This window comes from Macrotis lagotis, chromosome 1 (assembly GCF_037893015.1).
Source record: "Macrotis lagotis isolate mMagLag1 chromosome 1, bilby.v1.9.chrom.fasta, whole genome shotgun sequence".
Taxonomy (NCBI): domain Eukaryota; kingdom Metazoa; phylum Chordata; class Mammalia; order Peramelemorphia; family Peramelidae; genus Macrotis; species Macrotis lagotis.
The window spans coordinates 564726496-564746365 of NC_133658.1; the positions used below are offsets into that span (position 1 = coordinate 564726496).

Here is a 19870-nt window from a genome sequence, read left to right on the forward strand (position 1 = left end):
CATGAAAAATAGATTAAAATTACCTAATAGAAATAAAATTCTGAGGTGTTTTTTTTTTCCTTCTGGTAACTGATAAACTCAGAATTCTCCATTCAGGATCTGAAAGAATGCTTATGATATATATTTTGCAACACTTCTTTCCCTCCTCATACATATGTGTCTTTCAACTACTTTGGGATTTTTCTCAATTTTTGTTAATCATCTAATTCACTGGAAATGATGAATTCTATGGCTTCATTAGCCTTTAAATTTCATTTAAAGGAAAAGTGAGTCGTCAGAAGTGGGTTAAGCAAAGATTTTTTTCTTCTTTGGAAGCTTTTATAATATGTAAATATTACAAAGGAACTTTTTATAATAATTTGCTTATTATAAGGGGTTTATTATAGGTCCCTTATAATAAGATCAGCAAGATTGTACTTTTCCATGACTAAATGAACAATTCTTCTAAGATTCAGAGTATAAAAACTTTCCTTCTACTGTCACTAACTCGATTCTAAACATGAGAATGCCAAATATAAAAATAAAATTCTTATATTCTTACCTGCATTATGTGTCTCCCGATTTTTCTTTCTGTTAACAAAAGGTACAAAATAGGTTACATAAAAATAATATGGATTTTTTTTACAACTCATATAAATGATAATCTGATTTGTCAAGTAAATAAGAAATCAAAGTGAAGATAAATGTCCTACACTGTATTGTAACCTGGAAATTCATAACCATAGATATTTCAATATGAATTACAAGCCACAATGTTGAGGGAAAGGAGGCAAGGGCAGAGATAGAAGGGAGGGGGGGGGGGGGGATTGCTATTCTTTATTCTCATGCCTCAAGAATTCACAGAAAAGGAAAGTTTAATGGAAGGATTAGTCATAAATTCATAATACCTATTCTTGTGGTGAACATTAGGCAATAATGAGTGTATTTATGTATGTTTAAGCATCTAGCCTTTTGAGGAACTGAGGAAGGAAAGGGATAAGGAGGAAGAAGAATAAGATGAGCATAAAGAGGAATTGGATGAACACAGGCGATAGGAATGAGAAAGCAATAGCCAGTGTATGTGCCAATAATAAAAGATTCTTGTGCTACCCCAACATAAAGATCATAAGGTACCATTTCAGGTTTAAAGCAAATAACTTAAGGAATGTAGTCTTCCTTTTGCTATACAACACCTAATACATTAAACGTATATCATTCTAGTTGATCAAAAAAAAAAAGAGAAAGATTACTAGTAACATCAACATTTTAATTCTAGGCAGAAAAATGGCACAGTTCAAAAATCAAGAAAAACTTAAGAAAAATATTCTTCTCATATGCTAAGAAGCAAAAAGTGACTACATTATGATAAAATATCTGTATAAATAATTAAACAGCACTTACTGCCTTAAACCTAAAAAGAAATCATATCTTGTTAGATGCACAAGTAAAGATATAAATAAAAATTAAACGTGAGATATACTACTACTATATTGATGCTCACTATCATCTGATACAAAGACAAGACTATTAATAAGAATAAAGTGGCAAATAGTCAAAGGATATGCAAAGGCAATTTACAGTTGAGGAGATCAAAGCAATCAATACTCATGTGAAAAATTGCTCTAAATCATTATTTATTAGGGAAATGCCAATTAAAGCTTCTCTGAGGTACCACCTCACACCTCTCAGACTGGCCAATATGACCAGAAAAGATAATGATCACTGTTGGAAGGGTTGTGGGGAATCTGGGACACTACTACACTGTTGGTGGAGCTGTGAACTCATCCAACCTTTTTGGAGAGCAATTTGGAACTATGCCCAAAGGGCAACAAAAATGTGCAACCCTTTGATCCAGCAATACCACTACTGGGTCTATACCCTGAAGAGATGATGCAAAAGGGTAAAAACATCACTTGTAAAAAATATGCATAGCAGCCCTGTTTGTGGTGGCAAAGAATTGAAAATCAAGTAAATGTCCTTTAACTGGGGAATGGCTTAGCGAACTGTGGTATATGTATGTCATGGAACACTATTGTTCTATTAGAAACCAGGAGGAATAGGAATTCAGGGAAGCCTAGAGGGATTTTCATGAACTGATGCTGAATGAGATGAGCAGAACTAGAAAAACACTGTACACCCTAATAGCAACATCATGGGGATGATGCTCAATCTTGATGGATTCGCTCATTCCATCAGTGCAACAATCAGGGACAATTTGAGGCTGTCTGCAATGGAGAATTCCATCTGTATCCAGAGTAAGAACTGTGGAGTTTGAACAAAGACCAAGGACTATTACCTTTAATTTAGAAAAAATAAACTGCTATCTTATTGTCTGATCTTGCTATCTCTTATACTTTATGTTTCTTCCTTAAGGATATGATTTCTCTCTCATCACATTTAATTTAGATCAACATACACTATGGAAACAATGTAAAGACTGGCAAACTGCCTTCTGTAGGGGGCGGGGGGAGGGAAGTAAGATTGGGGAAAAATTGTAAAACTCAAAATAAATAAAATCTTTTAAGTAAAAAAAAAAAGAATAAAGTGGGTAAAAATGTAGCCTACTATTCATTTTTGTGGAAATTCCAATTTCTTCTATTTAAGTGGAAATTCTAAAAAAAAATTTAAGGGTTTTCATGTCATCAAAATGAACAAATTTCATGTTATAAAAATTAATGTCTTCATGAAAATTGTAAAATAGCAGGCAATTTACACTTTCCCTAAAGTAGACCCTCTTGTTTCTGTTTCTGTTTCTCTCTCTCTCTCTCTCTCTCTCTCTCTCTCTCTCTCTCTCTCTCTCTCCCAAGTGACCTCTGATTCTAAGGGGTTCTGGTATCACCCATATGTAAATGACTATCACACTAACAAAATAACTGCAATCTTCCTCTTATATCCTAATGGATTACCAACTGCTTTCTGACCTCTCAACCTGGAAATTTCATTGGCATCTCAAATTTATCAAGTTCAAAACTAATTCCAGTCCTCCTGAAAATTCCTTCCTTCCAGTCTCCCAGGTTTATAACCTAAGGACTCATACTGAGTCCTTTCTCTCCTTTACCCTCCATACTCAATATTGTCCAGAGCTGTTGGTTCTACCTCTATAGATTTTTGACTCTTTTGTCTGGGTCTGCTTAGGTCACTCATGTGCTCAGAAACCTTCAGTGGCTCCCTATTTCTTTTAGAATCAAATATAAATTCTCTAGTTTGACTTCTCAGGCTCTTTACAATCTAATTCCAATCTACTTTTTTTTTGCACTTATTTTAATTATATCACTTCATAAATCTATGTTCTGGTCAAAGTAGACTACTATATGTTCCCTGAATAAGCTCTTCCTTCCATCTCCCATCCCTGTAGATATTTTTTTAATTTTATTTATTTAAGGCAATGGGGTTAAGTGACTTGCCCAAGGTCACACAGCTAGGCAATCATTAAGTGTCTGAGGCCAATTTGAACTCAGGTCTTCCTGACTCTACTTCACTACCTAGCTGCCCCTCCTGTATATTAAAACAAAAAAACCTATCAGAGGGAAGCTAGGTGGTGTACTGATTAGAGCACCTGCCCTGGCCCCTGAGTTCAAATCCAGCCTCAGCAAAACACCCTCCCCCCAAAAACCATGGGAATGTGCTCCTTTCTAATCTATAACTTTCTGAATGCTTATCTTTATTCAAGGATTAGTCTAGAGCAACCTGCTCTATAAAGCTTTTCTCTGCAACTTCTAAATGTTAGTAATCTCTATTATTTAATATTATTCTCAATTATTTAATATTATTTTTTCAAACATAATAATAAAATGTAAATTCCTTTAGTATAAAGACTGTCATATTTTTATCTTTTTTGTAACCAGCACTTAGTACAGAGCTTTATAGAGTAAATAAAATTAAACAAATGAAATTAAAATTTAATTAAACAAACGATTGTCAAACACTTCTTGCTTCTCGATAGGGATGGCAGGATGTGAACTATGGAGACAGAATGTGATAGATATTGTCAGATAGAATCACTATGCCAGTTGGTTTTGCTTAAATATTTCTTTTTTGTTATTAACAAGAGTTCAACATCCCAGGGGAAGGAGATACTAAGGAAAAATAACTAGTACATAGATAAATGACAAGAATAAAAAAGAATTTGAAAAGAAAAATAAAATAAATGCTTGCTGAAAAGAACAAATTTGCAAGCTGACTAGTGAGCATGTTTGTCTTCAAACTAGTTCCTTACCGATGCTGCTTCTTTGTAGGAGTTTCATTTTCTGTCATCTCTGGCATGGTTATAGAGAGCAGGACCTAGAAGGATATGAAAATACATATACTAACAATAAAAACTTCCCAGGACTTCACATTACAGAAAACTGACTTAAATTGGAATAACAGTGTTAACTACATGCCTATACTAGGGAAAAAAATATACTTCAAATCATATGGCAATTTCTTTAAGGAACTTACGGTTTAGTTGGAAAAACATAATATGAACAGGAAAATATATGGTAGCATATGCTGTGTGAAATGAAGAATAAAGGCAACAAGTACTGGAAGACTCCAGAAGGAGAAATTTTTCTAAGGGAAAGATCAACTGAATAAAGCTTCATAGACAATGAAACTGAGCCTTGAAAAACAAGTAGGTTTAGAGGAGAGAGAGAGAGAGAGAGAGAGAGAGAGAGAGAGAGAGAGAGAGAAGAAGGCATAACTTTCCTTGTGACATTCTCCTGGGTACTGTACTTCATTTTTACAGTATAAATTTTCAAACAAATATTTAATAAAATATAAATAAAAAACTTTTCTATATTTTCTCTGTGACAGTTCAAGTTCTGGCTTAGATTTGTGGGATAAAGACAAATAAAGTAAGAATATATTTAAAGGTAGAAAATAGTCCTAAGAGTAAAAAATGAATGAGGTCCATTCCCCAACTTCCAGAATTATCCTTCGGTCCTAGAGGAATTCAGAGAAGGGAGATATTTCTCTGATCTTGGACACTTGAAGAAAGCTTGAAGGAGAAAGGTGAAATTTGAATTGAGCTCTGCCTGAAGGTTAAATAGGACAGCTAGTTGGCACAGTGGATAGAAGTGTGGGCTTGGAGTCAGGAAGACTCATCTTCCCAAGTTCAAATCCTGCCTCAGATACCTACTAGCTTTGTGACATCCTGGGTAAATCACTTAATCTTGTTTGCTTCAGTTTCCTCATCTGTACAATGAGCTAGAGAACCACTCCAGTATCTATGTTAAGAAAATCCCAAATGGCTTGAAACCCAAATGAGGAGATGAACATGATTGAAAAAGGCAGAACAAAAACAAGCTTAAATAGGTAAACCAGTCCAAGTGAGAAGGATGTGCTTATGAACCATTTTCAGAAGCTTGTTACAATTCCAATCAGATACTTGTGAAGATATTAATACCTGAAAATAATGCATTGGTAGAAAATCTGAGACTCATAATGCCTAACATTTAAGGATAGTTGATCACCTTTTTCGTCCAAAGGATCACAGAATTTCTTCACTTTGGATTCCTGGTTTCCAACTTCTTACTTCTGTTTCTGATCCATATGTATCATCTTTTGCCAGGAGATTGTCTATATATTATAATTTCTTCTTGCTATCAAGAGGGGAAAAAAATAAAAGAATGGGGTTCTGAAAGAAAAATACAGGATAAGGGTCAGTGTGTATGTATATATATATATATATATATACACACACATATATATATATACACACACACACACACACACACACACACACACACACCAAAATGGCCTCTTCCTTACTGCCTGGGAGAAGCTGCTGCCCTTTGAGTAATATCATCCCTTTTTAGAAATAAGGTCAAAGTTCTCCCCGGGGGGGGGGGGGGGGGGGTTATCCTAATAAAGAGATCTTTGGTATCCTCCTGTAATATCCTTTCCTGTCCCTTAGGTACTAGTATCCTCAAGACTTCCTAATCCCACCCTAATTAAAACAATTTCTTCAGTGAAAATAAATTCAGATTTAACAGTTGAAAGAAAAAAAAAAACAGACTTAAACAAATTACATATAGTCCACAGTGAAGTTTCTTGAGGGCAGGTCCACATCTTTATTTTTGCCTTAAAGGGAACAAACATAACTAGCACAGCATACACACTGTACAGAGTAGGTAGTAAATAAATGGCTGTTAAATCACTAAATGAAAGTCTTCTGTAGAAACACCTAGATTTTTGAAAGGCCTCTTGCAAACTCAAATATCAGACTGGTGGGATTTCAGGCAGTGTGTCAAAATAAAAAGGAAAATTATAGGCAGAATAGGCTGAGAGCCCTATACCAAAGAGCCATATTACTCTGTCTAGTCTAAAGCTGAACTTTCTATCTCACCACCCTATCCCCTATTCCCAAACAACAGTCATTACATATTTCCCCACACCTTCTGAGAATTGGTATCTGTTCACTGATACCCTCTCCAGCAAGCTGTAAGAAAAGGAATCAATCTTACTATGCCACTTATGAAAGACTGACAAACTTCAATAAGGATATTACAATTGTGATAAGAGAAGTCCTAGGATTTAATTTCTGTAAAATTACAAAATTAAACTACATGGTTGAAAGGGCCTATAGGGAAAACTGTTATATACACTCAAAAAATGGGGTAAAGGAGTTGAGTTAACGGATGAAATCACTTTGTAAATTTCATGGTACTTATATAAATGTGGCCCACCTATTACATCATTAACCAAATATTCATCTTGAATAGACAGATAAGACTGTATTTTAACCAATATTATTTAATCTTCAGTTTAGTTCAATAAGGCAAAGAGAAAATGATAAATCACAGAAATGCACCTCATGCTACATACTTTGATATTTCAATTGATCTGTGATTGTACTTACATAGAAATTCCCTTCAAAATACAGTTCAATTCATTTATGAAAATTGATTCAAAAGATCCTGGTCCATGATATCCTCTATATCATCACTGTGATCCCACCCAATGAAATGGAATCCTTCTTCAAGACAACAATATCTGCACACCAAGCTATTATCTTGTTCTTGCTACAACCTTCTTTTTTTTGGTCATATATCATCTTTATGCAACTTTTACACCACTTCCTGTGAGAAATTCTCCATTGGTAATATACTGCTGCCTACTTAGATTTATCATGTGTATCTCAATTACTGTAGGTGACCCACCTTATGCTTTTTAATGGTTCAAAACCATGCTAATAAAAAATGCTTGTTGATATATCACCAAGAATATTGATGCAAAAAAGATATTTTAGAAAGAATCTTATGATCATTAAAAATATTATATGGTAAAGGCAATTCAATACATTCTCTAACTCCAATTCAGTTCATTCACCATCCACAATATTTGTTCAAGAGTTATCTATTAATGGATTAGCTCTATGTGTTGCATATCATAATCTGGGCAATAGGAATTCTCCATCTGATTGCTTTATTTTTCCCTGTGAAAATTGTAAGGTTAAACTCTTTTGAGGGCTAATTTGCTATTGGCTACCCTGATCAAGCTGATTTCTCTTAGGCAGAATTCTAGCACTTGGATTTAGTGTCTTTTTTGTATTTTCTCAATGTTCACTAAGATTTGATAAGATAGCATTATTTGGAAAACCACACTGCACTATGATTAAACACTATGCTAGTGTGCATTATTTAAATATATATATATATATATATGTATATATATATATATATACGTATATATACATACATACATATACACACCAATCTGATAAATAGGTGGAGAAGGGGAGGGAAGTAAGATTTTTAATTACCAAAAGATTCTTTTCTTTATTAAAAAGGGTTCATTTAGTTAATATGTGGAATATCTAAATACAGACTACTAACTTGAAAATGAAGTGAGGATACAGAAGACAGAGTTAAGAGTACAGAGAATTAGAAGTTAAAAGGGACCTGAGACTTTATGGAATCCAAGAATTCTTTACCCAAGATCCATGAAGCTCTTAAGCTCTGGGAGGTCAGTGAACTTGGATGGGAAAAAAATGTACATATTTATTGTCATTGACCTTTGGTTTCCTTTATAATTTTATGTATTTTATTTCATGCACTTAAAAACATTCTCTAGAGGTGTTCATGAACTTTACCAGACTGTTAGATGGGTCCATGACACAAAAAACGATTAAGAACACCTTGGTTCAGATCTTATTTTACAGATTAGGAAACTGAAATTCAAAGAGGGAAAGCATTTGCTTAAGGTCAAAAAGAGGATGAACTTCTCTTCCCATACGATATTTTGGTATGAGCATGTAAGAACTCTTCCTTTCCAAGACTTTCCCAAGCTTTGTTATCAGCACTTAAGGAATCATAGCTAGGTCCTGTTTCTAAATATAAAGAATGAAAGTTATACTATTTTCTGCCTGGAGATATATATATATATGATAAGGACAATACAGATGTAAACTTGGCAGACCCTTAAAATCACAAGTGGAGTTTTAAGTCTACTCTATCACTCATCAGCCATGTAGCCTTGATCAAATCATTTCCCCTCTTACCATTTCCATTTCCCCATTTATGAAATAAGGAAGTGGCACCAGATGATTGTGTATAGCCATTCCAACTCTAATGACTTTAAAAAATTAACTTGAATGTTCTTAATCGTAAATATCATATGGCCTGCTAATTTCCACAACTTAAAAACTTTCTAGGTTCAATATGCATAAAGTAATTTTAACTGGTGCTTATGATTGTTGTTGCAAAGTCTTAAATTTTGACAATTACTGGCAATAACTTTATAATACAGAGTTGTTTTTACCTTAGGTTACATGTATCTAACTAATTTTCTATATATATTTGTTATTTCTTTATTTATAAATTTTAATGTACTACCAATGTTCCCAAAATCAATGAATCAATCAACATTTGTTCAGGTTTACTATGTTCTGGTTTTGTGATAAACACTGGGAATACAAAAGTAAAAATAAAACAGTTCCTCACCTCCTGATACTTTTATACTATTGAGGAAAACAATGTATACACATACGAGCAGATATGAAATGGGCACAGTCAATCACAACAAAAATTCCAGCTACTACTCACTGTAAGATCAGGAAATATCTGACTCAGAACCTTCAATCATTTTCTAAAATTGCCTTAATTTCTCATACTTAGTCCCTTATCAAGTCTTGACACTAATTTCTCTGTAACATTTTTCAGGTTAGCTCTATTTCCAAATTCAAACCTCTACTTGATCAGGTACTGAAATTATATCATAACTAAACCCAAAATTCTGGTCTAAGTCCTACCCAAGTATAAATATGTCACTGTTTCATAACTAATTTCCAGTCTTTCCTACCTCCTATTCATCTAAGAAAATCATTTTGCTCAAAACATTATTGTGATCATATCAATGCTTCTCAAAAGCTCTCAAAGCCAATTAAAACTCTTCATTATTAGTTTCAAGTCTGTTTACCACCTGACTCCCTTTTCTTGTACAGCCCAGTACAAATTCTGTTTCTTCTAGCAAAGACAATTATCACAAATAATTTGCTTGGTTTTCCCATATGAGATTTTGATCACCTTGTCATTTCTCAATCATTTAAAATTCCCTCCTTGATTTACTCTGACAAATCAAATCCCTCTTCTTCTGCATAATACTGATCAAGAGTTCCCTTTCTATGAAAGCATAACTCCACTTGGCTTATCACAATTTCTTGGGCAACTCTAACAATTCTGTGGAGTTGTACTTGATTATCTGTATGCAACCTGAGCAGAATTTCTCATTACAAAGTCAACATTAGGGGCGGCTAGGTGGGTAGCGGATAAAGCACAGGCCTTGGAGTCAGGAGTACCTGGATTCAAATCCAGTCTCAGACACTTAGTAATTACCTAGCTGTGTGGCCTTGGGCAAGCAACTTAACCCCATTTGCCTTGCAAAAACCTAAAAAACAAAAACAAAAAGAAACAAAAAACAAAACAAAACAAAGTCATTCTTAAAATCTTAGCCAGTATACAAGTGAGATCATGAAATTTAAAAAAAAAATCCTTTCTTTAACACCTATTAGCTCAGAGTTGAATCACGATACAACTGGAGAAATGGAATTTAGCTTAATCTATAATTATCTCTAATTTCAAATCTGTTTAACAACTCTTTCAAATTAGAAAACCATAACAATTCAAATAACATTGAATTTTATACAATTTTGTCCCTGGTGAAGGGATTTTTTTTATAAATGGAAATAACTGCACAGGTCATAGTATAAATACATGGAAATATATACATATATATATTGTGTGTATATATATGTGTGTGTGTGTGTGTGTGTGTGTGTACATATATGTATAGCTATATGAGCTCCCTACAGAACAAGAAATTAAAACTTGAACCTGTAGTTCTGATGGAAGAACCTTTTTTAAGAAACTATGACTTTGACCTCATCATACAATCTTGTGAAGTTTATCACTGCTATAGGCTGAATAGGCAGATAGGTGACACAATAACAAGTGCCAAGACTTGAATCAAGAAGATATAAATTCAAATCCCTGACCTCAAGGGGGAAGAAAACATATAATGGGGGAAGGAGAGGAGGAAAGGAAAAGAAAAAGTTTTTTTTAAAAAGGAGGTTAGAAGGAAGGGTATCCAGGCCAAGGGACTTGATGAAAACCAGCACAGGGAAGGAAAATGAAGAGATGACTTCACTGAACCCCTTTCTTAAATGGAGGATCTGAAATAAATTCAATATCCACTCTCACCTCCTCTTCAATCAAGAGGGGAGGGAAGGATTCCAGGACCATGAGATATTGAATAGCTGTGAGTTTCTAAGTCAATATATTCTTGCAGGAAGATGAGTTACTGCAGACAAAGATGAAGACCTACCAGATCTTACATTAAGTTCCAACAATCACCATTATATTAAATATGGTTATAATTACAGTCCCAAAATTATTTTTTTTTAGTTTATACTATCTTGTTTTTATATTCTTTCATTTCCCCATATACCTCCTTTTCCTCTCCAAGCAGGGGAAATACCTTCTAATAACAAATAAGGGGGGCGGGGGAAGCAGTTCAGTAAAATCAACTAATGCAACAATCAACTCTATATAAGCCCTATGGCTTATACTACTCTACACATTAATACCCCACCTCTGTAAAAGGAGATGCATTTTCATATCTCTTCTTGAGGGTCAAGTTTGAGCATTATAATTCCACAGTATTCAGTTTCAATTGTGTTATGGCTATTTTTTATTTATATTGTCACTGGGTCCATTGTTTATTGGTTCTGCTTACTTCATTTTGCACCAATCAAGTTTTTCCAAGTCTGACTATATTCTTCAAATTAATCAGTTCTTTTATCATATATTCCATCACATGCAATTTATTAATATTCTTGTATATGTGGGATTTTTCTTTCTTTGACTTTCTTAGGACATGACAGTGGCAGTAATGAGTCAAAAGGAATAGATATTCTTAGTCACTTTCTTAACATAATTCTAGATTACTTTCCAAAACAGAAGGACTAATTCATAATTCTCCCAAAAAGATATCAACATGCTTGTCTTTCTATAACCCTTTCAACATTGATAATTTCCATCCTCTGTCATCTTTGTCATTTTGCTGAACAGGAAGTGAAATCTCAGTCATTCTAATTTGCATTCCTCTTTTTAATAGAAATTAGGAGCAAATTTTTATATGGCTACTAACAGCCACCTATTCTTTGTTTTGTGCAATTGTATAGGGTATTGCCTATTTGTTTATAAATAATTCAAGTAACTTACATGAATATCATGCATATACATATACACATACATGCACATATATGTATATACTATGATAGATGTGTATATATATATATATGTGTGTGTGTGTATATATATACATATATATCAACTTGGCATCAACTCCTTATGAGAGACACTTGATTTTTTTCCCCATCTGATTGTTTCTCTTCTTATCTTAGCTGTATTGATTTTGTTATGACAATACTTTTCGATTTCAATCATAGGTAATTTTGATTCGTGGTGGGTGAGCACACACACATATACATATGTAAAAATGTACACACTCTTATGAGAAAGCTAGGTAGCACAGTGGATAGAATGCCAGGCCTGGAGTCAGGAAGACTCTTCTTCCTAAATTCTGGCCTCAGACACTTACTAGCTGTGTGATCCTGGCCAAGTCACTGTAAAATGAGCAGAAAGAAAATGACAAACCACCCCAGTAAGTTTGCCAAGAAAACTCCAAATGGAGACAGGAAGAATTGCACATGACTGAAATGAATGAACAGCCTATATATGTGTATGTATATATATATATATATATATATATATATATATGCATAAACATGTATTTATACATATACATAACACACACATATATATATATATATATATATATATTGCTACAAGTTATAAAACTAAATAAAAGGAACATTTCTTTAAAGTTAGTGAATTTGAAATAAGTACCAGTAACTTAATACTTATTTATTTTGAAAACTGGCTAAACCAAATTCTATTGAAATTAATTGTAGTTTTGGCTTAATTTCAAAAAAAATCCCAAAATTCCCAAAATGCATATAACAAAATGGGCAATAAATGACAAAAGTTAACAAAGCCTTAGAAGGTTGATTTCAGTATACCCCTAGAATATTCTCTTTGTGATATTTCAATTAAATAGCAAGGTTCCACCAGAGGCCTTAGTAGAAGGCACTTGTAAGAGATGTCTACTTGGATAATCCTCTCTCCAACAGGGTTATCTTTCCCAGATCCATTTAAGATGATTTTTACTTCAGTTCTTCCTATCATTTCATTTATGACACCTAGTTGTCCTATCAGAATCACTTAACCTCACATTCACCTTAACACATTCCTAACTCCTCATTTAGCCTCTCATCTTCTCCTTCAATCTTAAAGGAAACTTTAAACTCTATTTAAGTATCTTTTGTTCCTTAACCGTAAGCCCTCTCCTCTATGATGACCTACTTCTCTTACCACCACCACCCACAATTGCTTAAGCAGTTTGTCATGCTAGTCCTCATCACTAGATCATCTTTATCATCTTTTTTTCTTCTCAGGTTCTCAGCTGCTACTACAACAATAATGACTTAGCCAACTGTGTAATTAAATTGTCCAACCATCAATTAATGCTGCTTGAGCATTAGCAAGGATTTGCTAAGTTGATTTCAGTATGGTAAAAAGAACATTGGGCTTGGAGTCAGGAGGCCTGGGTTAAATCTGTAGGACCATGGTGAAGTCATAACATCTCTAGGTCTCATATCTCTCATCTGTAAAATTAGAGCATTAGGCTAAATGATCTAGTCTATGGTCCTTTTAAATTCCATGACCCTCTAATCCTAGAAACTTTGTAAAACAAGTGTTGTGCAGGCTTCCCAAGCTCCCTATTTTCCCTCCTCTCCCCCATTCTTCTCAGTGGATGATCTTATGTTGATGGGGTTCATTTGCCTTCCTGTTCACTTTAACACATCTGATATTTTCTCATTCTTCCCCACAATCTTAAAGAGAATCCCTGCTATTTTCTAACATTCACCTTCTATGCCCTCTGTCCCACATTTCTCTCCTTCCTCTCAAATAGCTCTCTTTTGTTTTCAAAATATGTACCCAACAACGGCAAACCAGTACTTAACTCTATTACCTTCTCTCGCTATCATCCTTTCTCCCTCATTTCACTGTCAGATTTCTCAAAGGCATACTTTATATATCAAGTGCCTTTCACTCATTGCAATTTACATTCAAGATCCCTATTCAATGAATGCAAATTCTTCGGAGGTCAACAAAGACTTCCTTCTCATAAAATCTGTGAGATATTTTTGTCATACTTTTCCTTTTTACAAAAACTTTTCTGCTAATAACTCACTTTAAATAAACCTCTATGTTTCATTTCTGTTATCTACTATACTGGTTCTCCTCTATCTAACCACTCCATGATATTGCTTTTCTCCTTCTACTTCCATACATATTCAATATTCCACTTAGAAGCAGCATGGTGTGGGGAAAATTGTACTAGAGTTAAAGACCCAAATTTGAACCCTAGTTCTGCTATTACTTGTGAATTTGAGCAAATATCTGAAAAAAAAAGTTGGACTCAATGACCTCCAGACTATTCCAGTTCTCAGTCTATAATCTTAGGTCCTTTTATAAAAACATTAATTTATAACTTCAATGATTATCAGAATGATATTTCCCCTAGTGCTGAGCATAGGTACACAGCAAGTAACTACTAAATAAATATGATGGACACCTGATGGTCCCTTATTGCATCTCTCTTTCACTATCAATTTCTCTTTATCTATTGATTCTTTCCTCAGGACTCTATGTCTCCCCTATTTTGGAAAAAAAAAACCAAATCAGCAACCCTCACTTTGGCATTGCCATTCATTGGATCTCTTCCTCCCGTCACAGCCAAACTCTTGATAGAATGAGACTGGTGGCCTTGGAGTCACAGACCTGAGTTCAAATTCTGCCTTTTAACCACGGGTAAGTCAATCTTTCTGGGCCTTATTTTCTTCATTGGCAAAATGAGGAGCTTGAACAACATCAGTACCCTAATTAGAGTTCATTTGCTTGGTCAATTAAACAACGAAAGTGGTCTTCCCTGCTTCCAACACCCTAACCTATTTATCCTCCATACAACTGCTAATGGCACACATCTTGCCACATCACTGTTCAAAAACCTTTCATGGTTTTCTTTTGCCTCTAGGATAAAAGACAAACTCCTTGGGTACACATCTCAGTCATCCAAAATCTGGTTCTTTGTCTATCTTTCCAGTCTCTCTCCACAGTAATCTCTGCTTATGCACTCTATATTCAATTATATTATTCTACTAACTAGTCTCTAAACTCGATTCTCCCTATCTTGCTTCTATACATTTGCATGTGCTATTCCCTATGCCCAGAATGAACTCCCTCAAATCACTTTTCAGAATTGTCTTCCTCAAGACTTGGCTGAGATGCCAACTCTTCTAAGAAAACCTTCCTTCTCTGTCAATCTATAACTCTCAGTGTTCTCTCTCTCTCTAATTTATTTATATTACATTTGTGCACACATTGGATCAACCCAAGAATAGCTTCATTTTTATTTTTCTCCCTAGGGCCTATCACAGTAGTTTTTAAATTGTTCGGCTGATTGACATTCAAATCTCTAGCTCTAGTTCTGTTCTTATCCAATCCAATCCTTAAACCAGTTTTGTCTTCAAAATGTTTCCACTTGGAAGTTAAGCTATTGTTTCAAACTCAACATGTCCAAACTGAGATTATTCTCTTTTAAACCAATCTCATTCTCAATTTCTCCATTTTGGTCAACATCACCATTTTCTGATTTTCCTCGTCAGAGTTCATCTTCAATTTCTTTCTCACCAATTCCTGACAATTCTTCCTGTCCAATTTTCCTTCAGATTCATCTTTTCCATCCATTTCCATCGAGTCCGGGTTCTATTCATTTCATATTCAAATTAATACTTTAGTGTATTTGCTTCAAAATTCTCTCCTTTCATTAAAAAAATAAAATCCTATACTCTATTGCCACAATTTTCCTAAAATACAATTTCCCTTCATGTCACTACCCTTTCTTAACAACAACAATCTAATTATTTTTCCCCTCCTACTGTCTGTTGTATCAAACCTGATGAAACTCATCCTGGAAAACAAAATTATAAATCGACTTAGCCCTCCTTCCCAATAAGTATCCCCTTCCTCAATAAGAGCAATATCCTTTCAAACCTTTTGTATTCTTGTATTTCTTTATATTCCTTCATTGGAAAGTACTTTTTACTGTTTATCCAAAATCCTATTAAGAACCATCCCCAAATCCATCTCCTCTACTAAGCTCTCTTTAGATTTTTTTTTTCAAGGCAAATGGGGTTAAGTGGCTTGCCCAAGGCCGCAGGACTAGGTAATTAAGTGTCTGAGGTTGGATATGAACCCAGGTACTCCTGACACCAAGGCCAGTGCTCTATTCACTGCACCACCTAGCCGCCCCTTTACTAAGCCCTCTTTAACAACTTTAATTTATACTGGATCTATTATTTTTCTCAGCACCTATGATACCACAATTTGTTCACTATCCTAAACAAATACAGTTTTTTACTGTTCCCTGCATATCTTACTTACCTCCACAATAAGCTTTTAAATGTCTTGAAAGGGTCTCTCTCTCACATACTTTTTTTTTCACATCTACAGCAACTAGCAGTTCTAAGTGTGTGTTCCATAAATATTTGCTGAATTGAATTTAAAACATACAATATACAGGCATTAATAGCAGCTACTTATCACAGTCTACCATTATAATTAGACAATTAGGCCTTCTGAGGCAAAGCAAATGCAATCATATGTAAAATTTAATGAGAAAAGGAATAATCATCCAACTGGACAGTTAATAGCCTTACTCTTAGGAGACATTCCACAAGCTCTTTATTGATTACAAGAGCCAACCTTTGGAACTCTGGATGAAAGATTCAAGGTGCACATACAGATGGAGTAACAAAGGACAAGTCAGAACCGAGGGGGTCTGTCATTATCCCAGGGTTTAATCCTTTAACATGGCACAACTGGAAGTAGGGGATATTAAAAGTCTATTTCATTGCATAAGTCAGTTAACACTAAGCTATCTTGCTATTCTTAACTTATGCCAGAGGGCAGGAATGTGTTTTCTGAAATACTCTTTGTACACTCAGTCCAGCAATTGCAAAATTAAGTGCTGAACACTTTTTTTAAGGGGGATGATCTAATTGTGTTTATTAGTTAAGCTATTTGAAAGCTATGTGGATCTCATTGACAAAAACAGCCTCAATAAAAATTGTGTCCTGAACAAAATTTATTTTTAGATACTCCAAACCTGATGGTGATTACAGAGTAGTCAAGATTCTATTTCTTCTTTTGTTTTAAATTTATTTAAGGCAATGGGATTAAGTGATTTGCCAAAGGTCACATAACTAGGCAATTATTGTGTCTGAAGCTGGATTTGAACTCAGGTCCTCTAGAATCCAGGGCCTGTGATCTATCCTCTTTGCCACCCAGCTGCTGGAAAGATTCTAATTACCTACATCTCCATCAAGTATATCTTGTAATTCTCTTATTTGTTAGGACCCTGAACTCCACAGCTCCCTCTGCTTCAGGAAGGACCAACTGCCCTGCCACTGGCATATTCCTCAAAATTTCTTCATCCAATAAATTTCTCAAGGGTTGATACTCAAATCAACAAACACCATCACAACCCTATTCTGTCAAACTTGGACTTCATGTGATTTGGGGTACTAGGCTTCCTTGGATAAAATTCCCTTCCCTAATACTCTTCCTCATTCCTTTGTACCCATGCAGGTGAGTCTCACTCCTCCTGTCCCAATCCCATTTTACCAAATCTTTTCACTGTGATGTTATTTCCCTCTACCTCCTCACTTCCATTACCAATTACCCTCCATATAAGAGTTCTGTCCTCCCCCTAGAAATTACAATGTCTAACATTTTGTATTCAATTTTCTTTGTACATGTTGCTTCTGAATAGAATGTAAACTCTGTGAGCTTTGGGACTGTTTGTTTTTATCCCCAGCATCTGACACAGTGCCCAGAATTTAGTAGGTATGTGATAACATTGTCTCTAAATTAAATTCACAAAGAATTAGTCAAAGAATTTGAAGACAACTCAAATCCACTAAGCCAAAAGTGTAGTTTCAACTAAAAATAATGCAAAATAAAGTAAAATCTAAATAAAACTATTGAACCTGAAAAAATCAGAATATCAAAAATATATTTGAAGCAAACTGATTATTTTAAATAATCAAAAAGCAAGGGCTGTTCACCATGAAGCAAAGCATGAGCTAAAAGCTATGGAGGAGTTAAAAAAATTATTAGATGTATTTTCCTTGCTCTCTTACGATCTAGTTACAGAAGCTTTCAATCTAATTAGAGAATTAAGAAGTACATACATGAAAGTTAAATAATGATGTTCAAGAAAAGAATGGTATAGACAATAAAGAAACAGAGGGCCTAAAAGTCAAAAACATTCAATGCTAGCGCCAATTCTTCCAATAACTAGCTGTGGACAGACCTTGGTAAAACACCCTACTTCTCAAAGTTGCAAGTGGTCCTCTCTGGAAAATTAAGATCTATATAATCTCTAAAATTCCTTTCAGCGTTAAAATTCTAGATCACCGTGGACTCCAGCAATCTAAGAAGACTTCTCAAGAGAAAATGATTTTAAGAATGAGCTTTAAGGAAGGTGAAAGGCTAAACAAAGAAAAAAGTATTCCAAATATGGGAAACAATGTGAACAAGGTTGGGGAGAACAGTTTAAAAATAATTTATGAACTAAATTTGAGCCCCTCTTTGTATTCAGTCACTCCTGAAATGATTACCTACTTATTTTTGGATATTCTTCCCTTATATTAAAAAATAGCCTTTTCTCCTTGTCAAAACCATACTGATTTTCACTTCATTGACAGGCTGAATGCCTATTGGTCAAGTAGCAACTTAGCAAAATTTGAAGAGATTCCTCAGTAGAGGGCTGATTTTTTTTTGGGGGGGGGGGGATGTATGAGCACCATGATCTTTATCAGAGGAGGAGAACCCACAAAGATAAATAAATCATGGATCTTTGGAAAATATTTTAAGGCGGAAAACACTAAGTTCTGAGAGCAGAAAAAAAGTTGTCAATTCTTTTTATGTGATTGGTTCCCTGATTGCATAGTGTATGGTTTCAGAATTGCTATTTTTCAAGGCATCTCTTTGACAAGTAACAGAAAATTGCTATTTGAGAACTACGGGGAATACATCGTCAGTGACTTTTCTATACTGTAAACAAGTATGAGTCAGACATAATATAAAAAGTCCCGTTTTTAACTGCTTCCTACTTAAATACCTCGGAAAGAGCAGGCAAGCCCCTTGACTGAGTGAGGTAAGGAATCTACACATCCGCTCCGGGAAGCATTCGGAGCTATTCCACGAGCCGATTACCGAGAGATGAAATGAAATTAAAAATTGTTTGCAAAGCCTTTCGCAAAAAACACCAAGTGATCTTAAAATCGAGCAACTCTTGCGCCTTCTCCCACCGCGTACCGCTCACCGTTTAGCTGGGAAAATTCAACAGGGTATTTGTCCCTCAGGACGTGGGAGTGGGCGGTGTGCCTGGAGCCCGGCTCCGGCCCCCCGCCTTCAGGCCGGGTCCCCCCGGCTCTGCGTCCGGCCGCGGCGCCGGAGCTGGGGGGCGCCCGGGGCCCCCCCGGGCAGGGATGCCCCCAGGCGGGCCGACGCGGGCTCCGGGGCCGGGGGCACCCGGGGGGCACCGGGCGAGCCCCGAGCCCGCGTGGGGGCCGGGCCCGGGGGGCTCCCGGGCAGGAAAGGGGAGCAGGGGGCGGCCCGGGCCCGCGAGGGCGGGCGCGGGCGCGGGCAGCGGGGGCAGCGGCGCCTCCCGCGCGCACTCACCGGCCGGCGGGGCGCTCCGGGCCGCGGCGGCGGCGGCCCCGGCCCCGGCCATGATACCCGGCGGACGGCGGGGCGAGGGGGTGTGTGCGGGGAGGGGCGTCCGGCCGCCGGGCTGGGTCCGTCCGTCCGTCCTGGCCTTCGCCTCGGCCTGCGCCGGGGCCGGGGGAGCGCGGGCCCCGGCCCCTCTCCCCCCGCCCCCAGCCGCCTCCGGTAGCGGCCGCGGAGAGGCCCCAAGGCCGGAGACCCCGGCGGCAGCGCGGCCTCCACTCTCCGGCCCCCCCCCTCCCCTTCCCCTCCCCCTCCCTCCGCCCCCCCTCCCGCGGCAACCGCTCGGCACGCGCGGAGCCTACCCTGATGGCCCGACGTCCCGCCCCCGCCGCGCAGGCAGCCAACCCGCCGGCGAGGAGTCGGCTACGCCGGCCAATGGGAGCCCGAGGCATCCGGAGGAGGCGGCGGAGGGAAGGCCGAGGGAGCCACGGGCCCGCGCCGGCCCAATGGGCGAGGCGAGGAGGCGGGGAGATTCAAGTTGAGTTGCG

The 19870-nt window shown here is 36.8% G+C and overlaps 1 protein-coding gene across 5 annotated transcripts in view; it reads right to left on the reverse strand.

Annotated features, from left to right (window-relative positions):
• The window catches only part of USF3 (upstream transcription factor family member 3), a 44522-nt gene extending 24967 nt beyond the window's left edge, over window positions 1-19555 (reverse strand). The window contains exons 1-4 of one of the 5 annotated variants that reach the window (XM_074214540.1): window positions 19335-19555; window positions 5433-5561; window positions 4196-4260; window positions 542-570 (exon numbers count right to left, since the gene is read on the reverse strand). In XM_074214540.1, coding sequence (XP_074070641.1) covers window positions 542-570; window positions 4196-4242 — 76 coding nt within the window. In that variant the 5' untranslated portion in view covers window positions 4243-4260; window positions 5433-5561; window positions 19335-19555. Of the gene's footprint in view, window positions 1-541; window positions 571-4195; window positions 4261-5432; window positions 12231-16028; window positions 19063-19334 lie in introns of those variants that run through there. The other 4 variants (XM_074214538.1, XM_074214541.1, XM_074214537.1 and 1 more) reach the window with 4 other exon arrangements.
• Window positions 19556-19870: the final 315 nt, after the last annotated feature.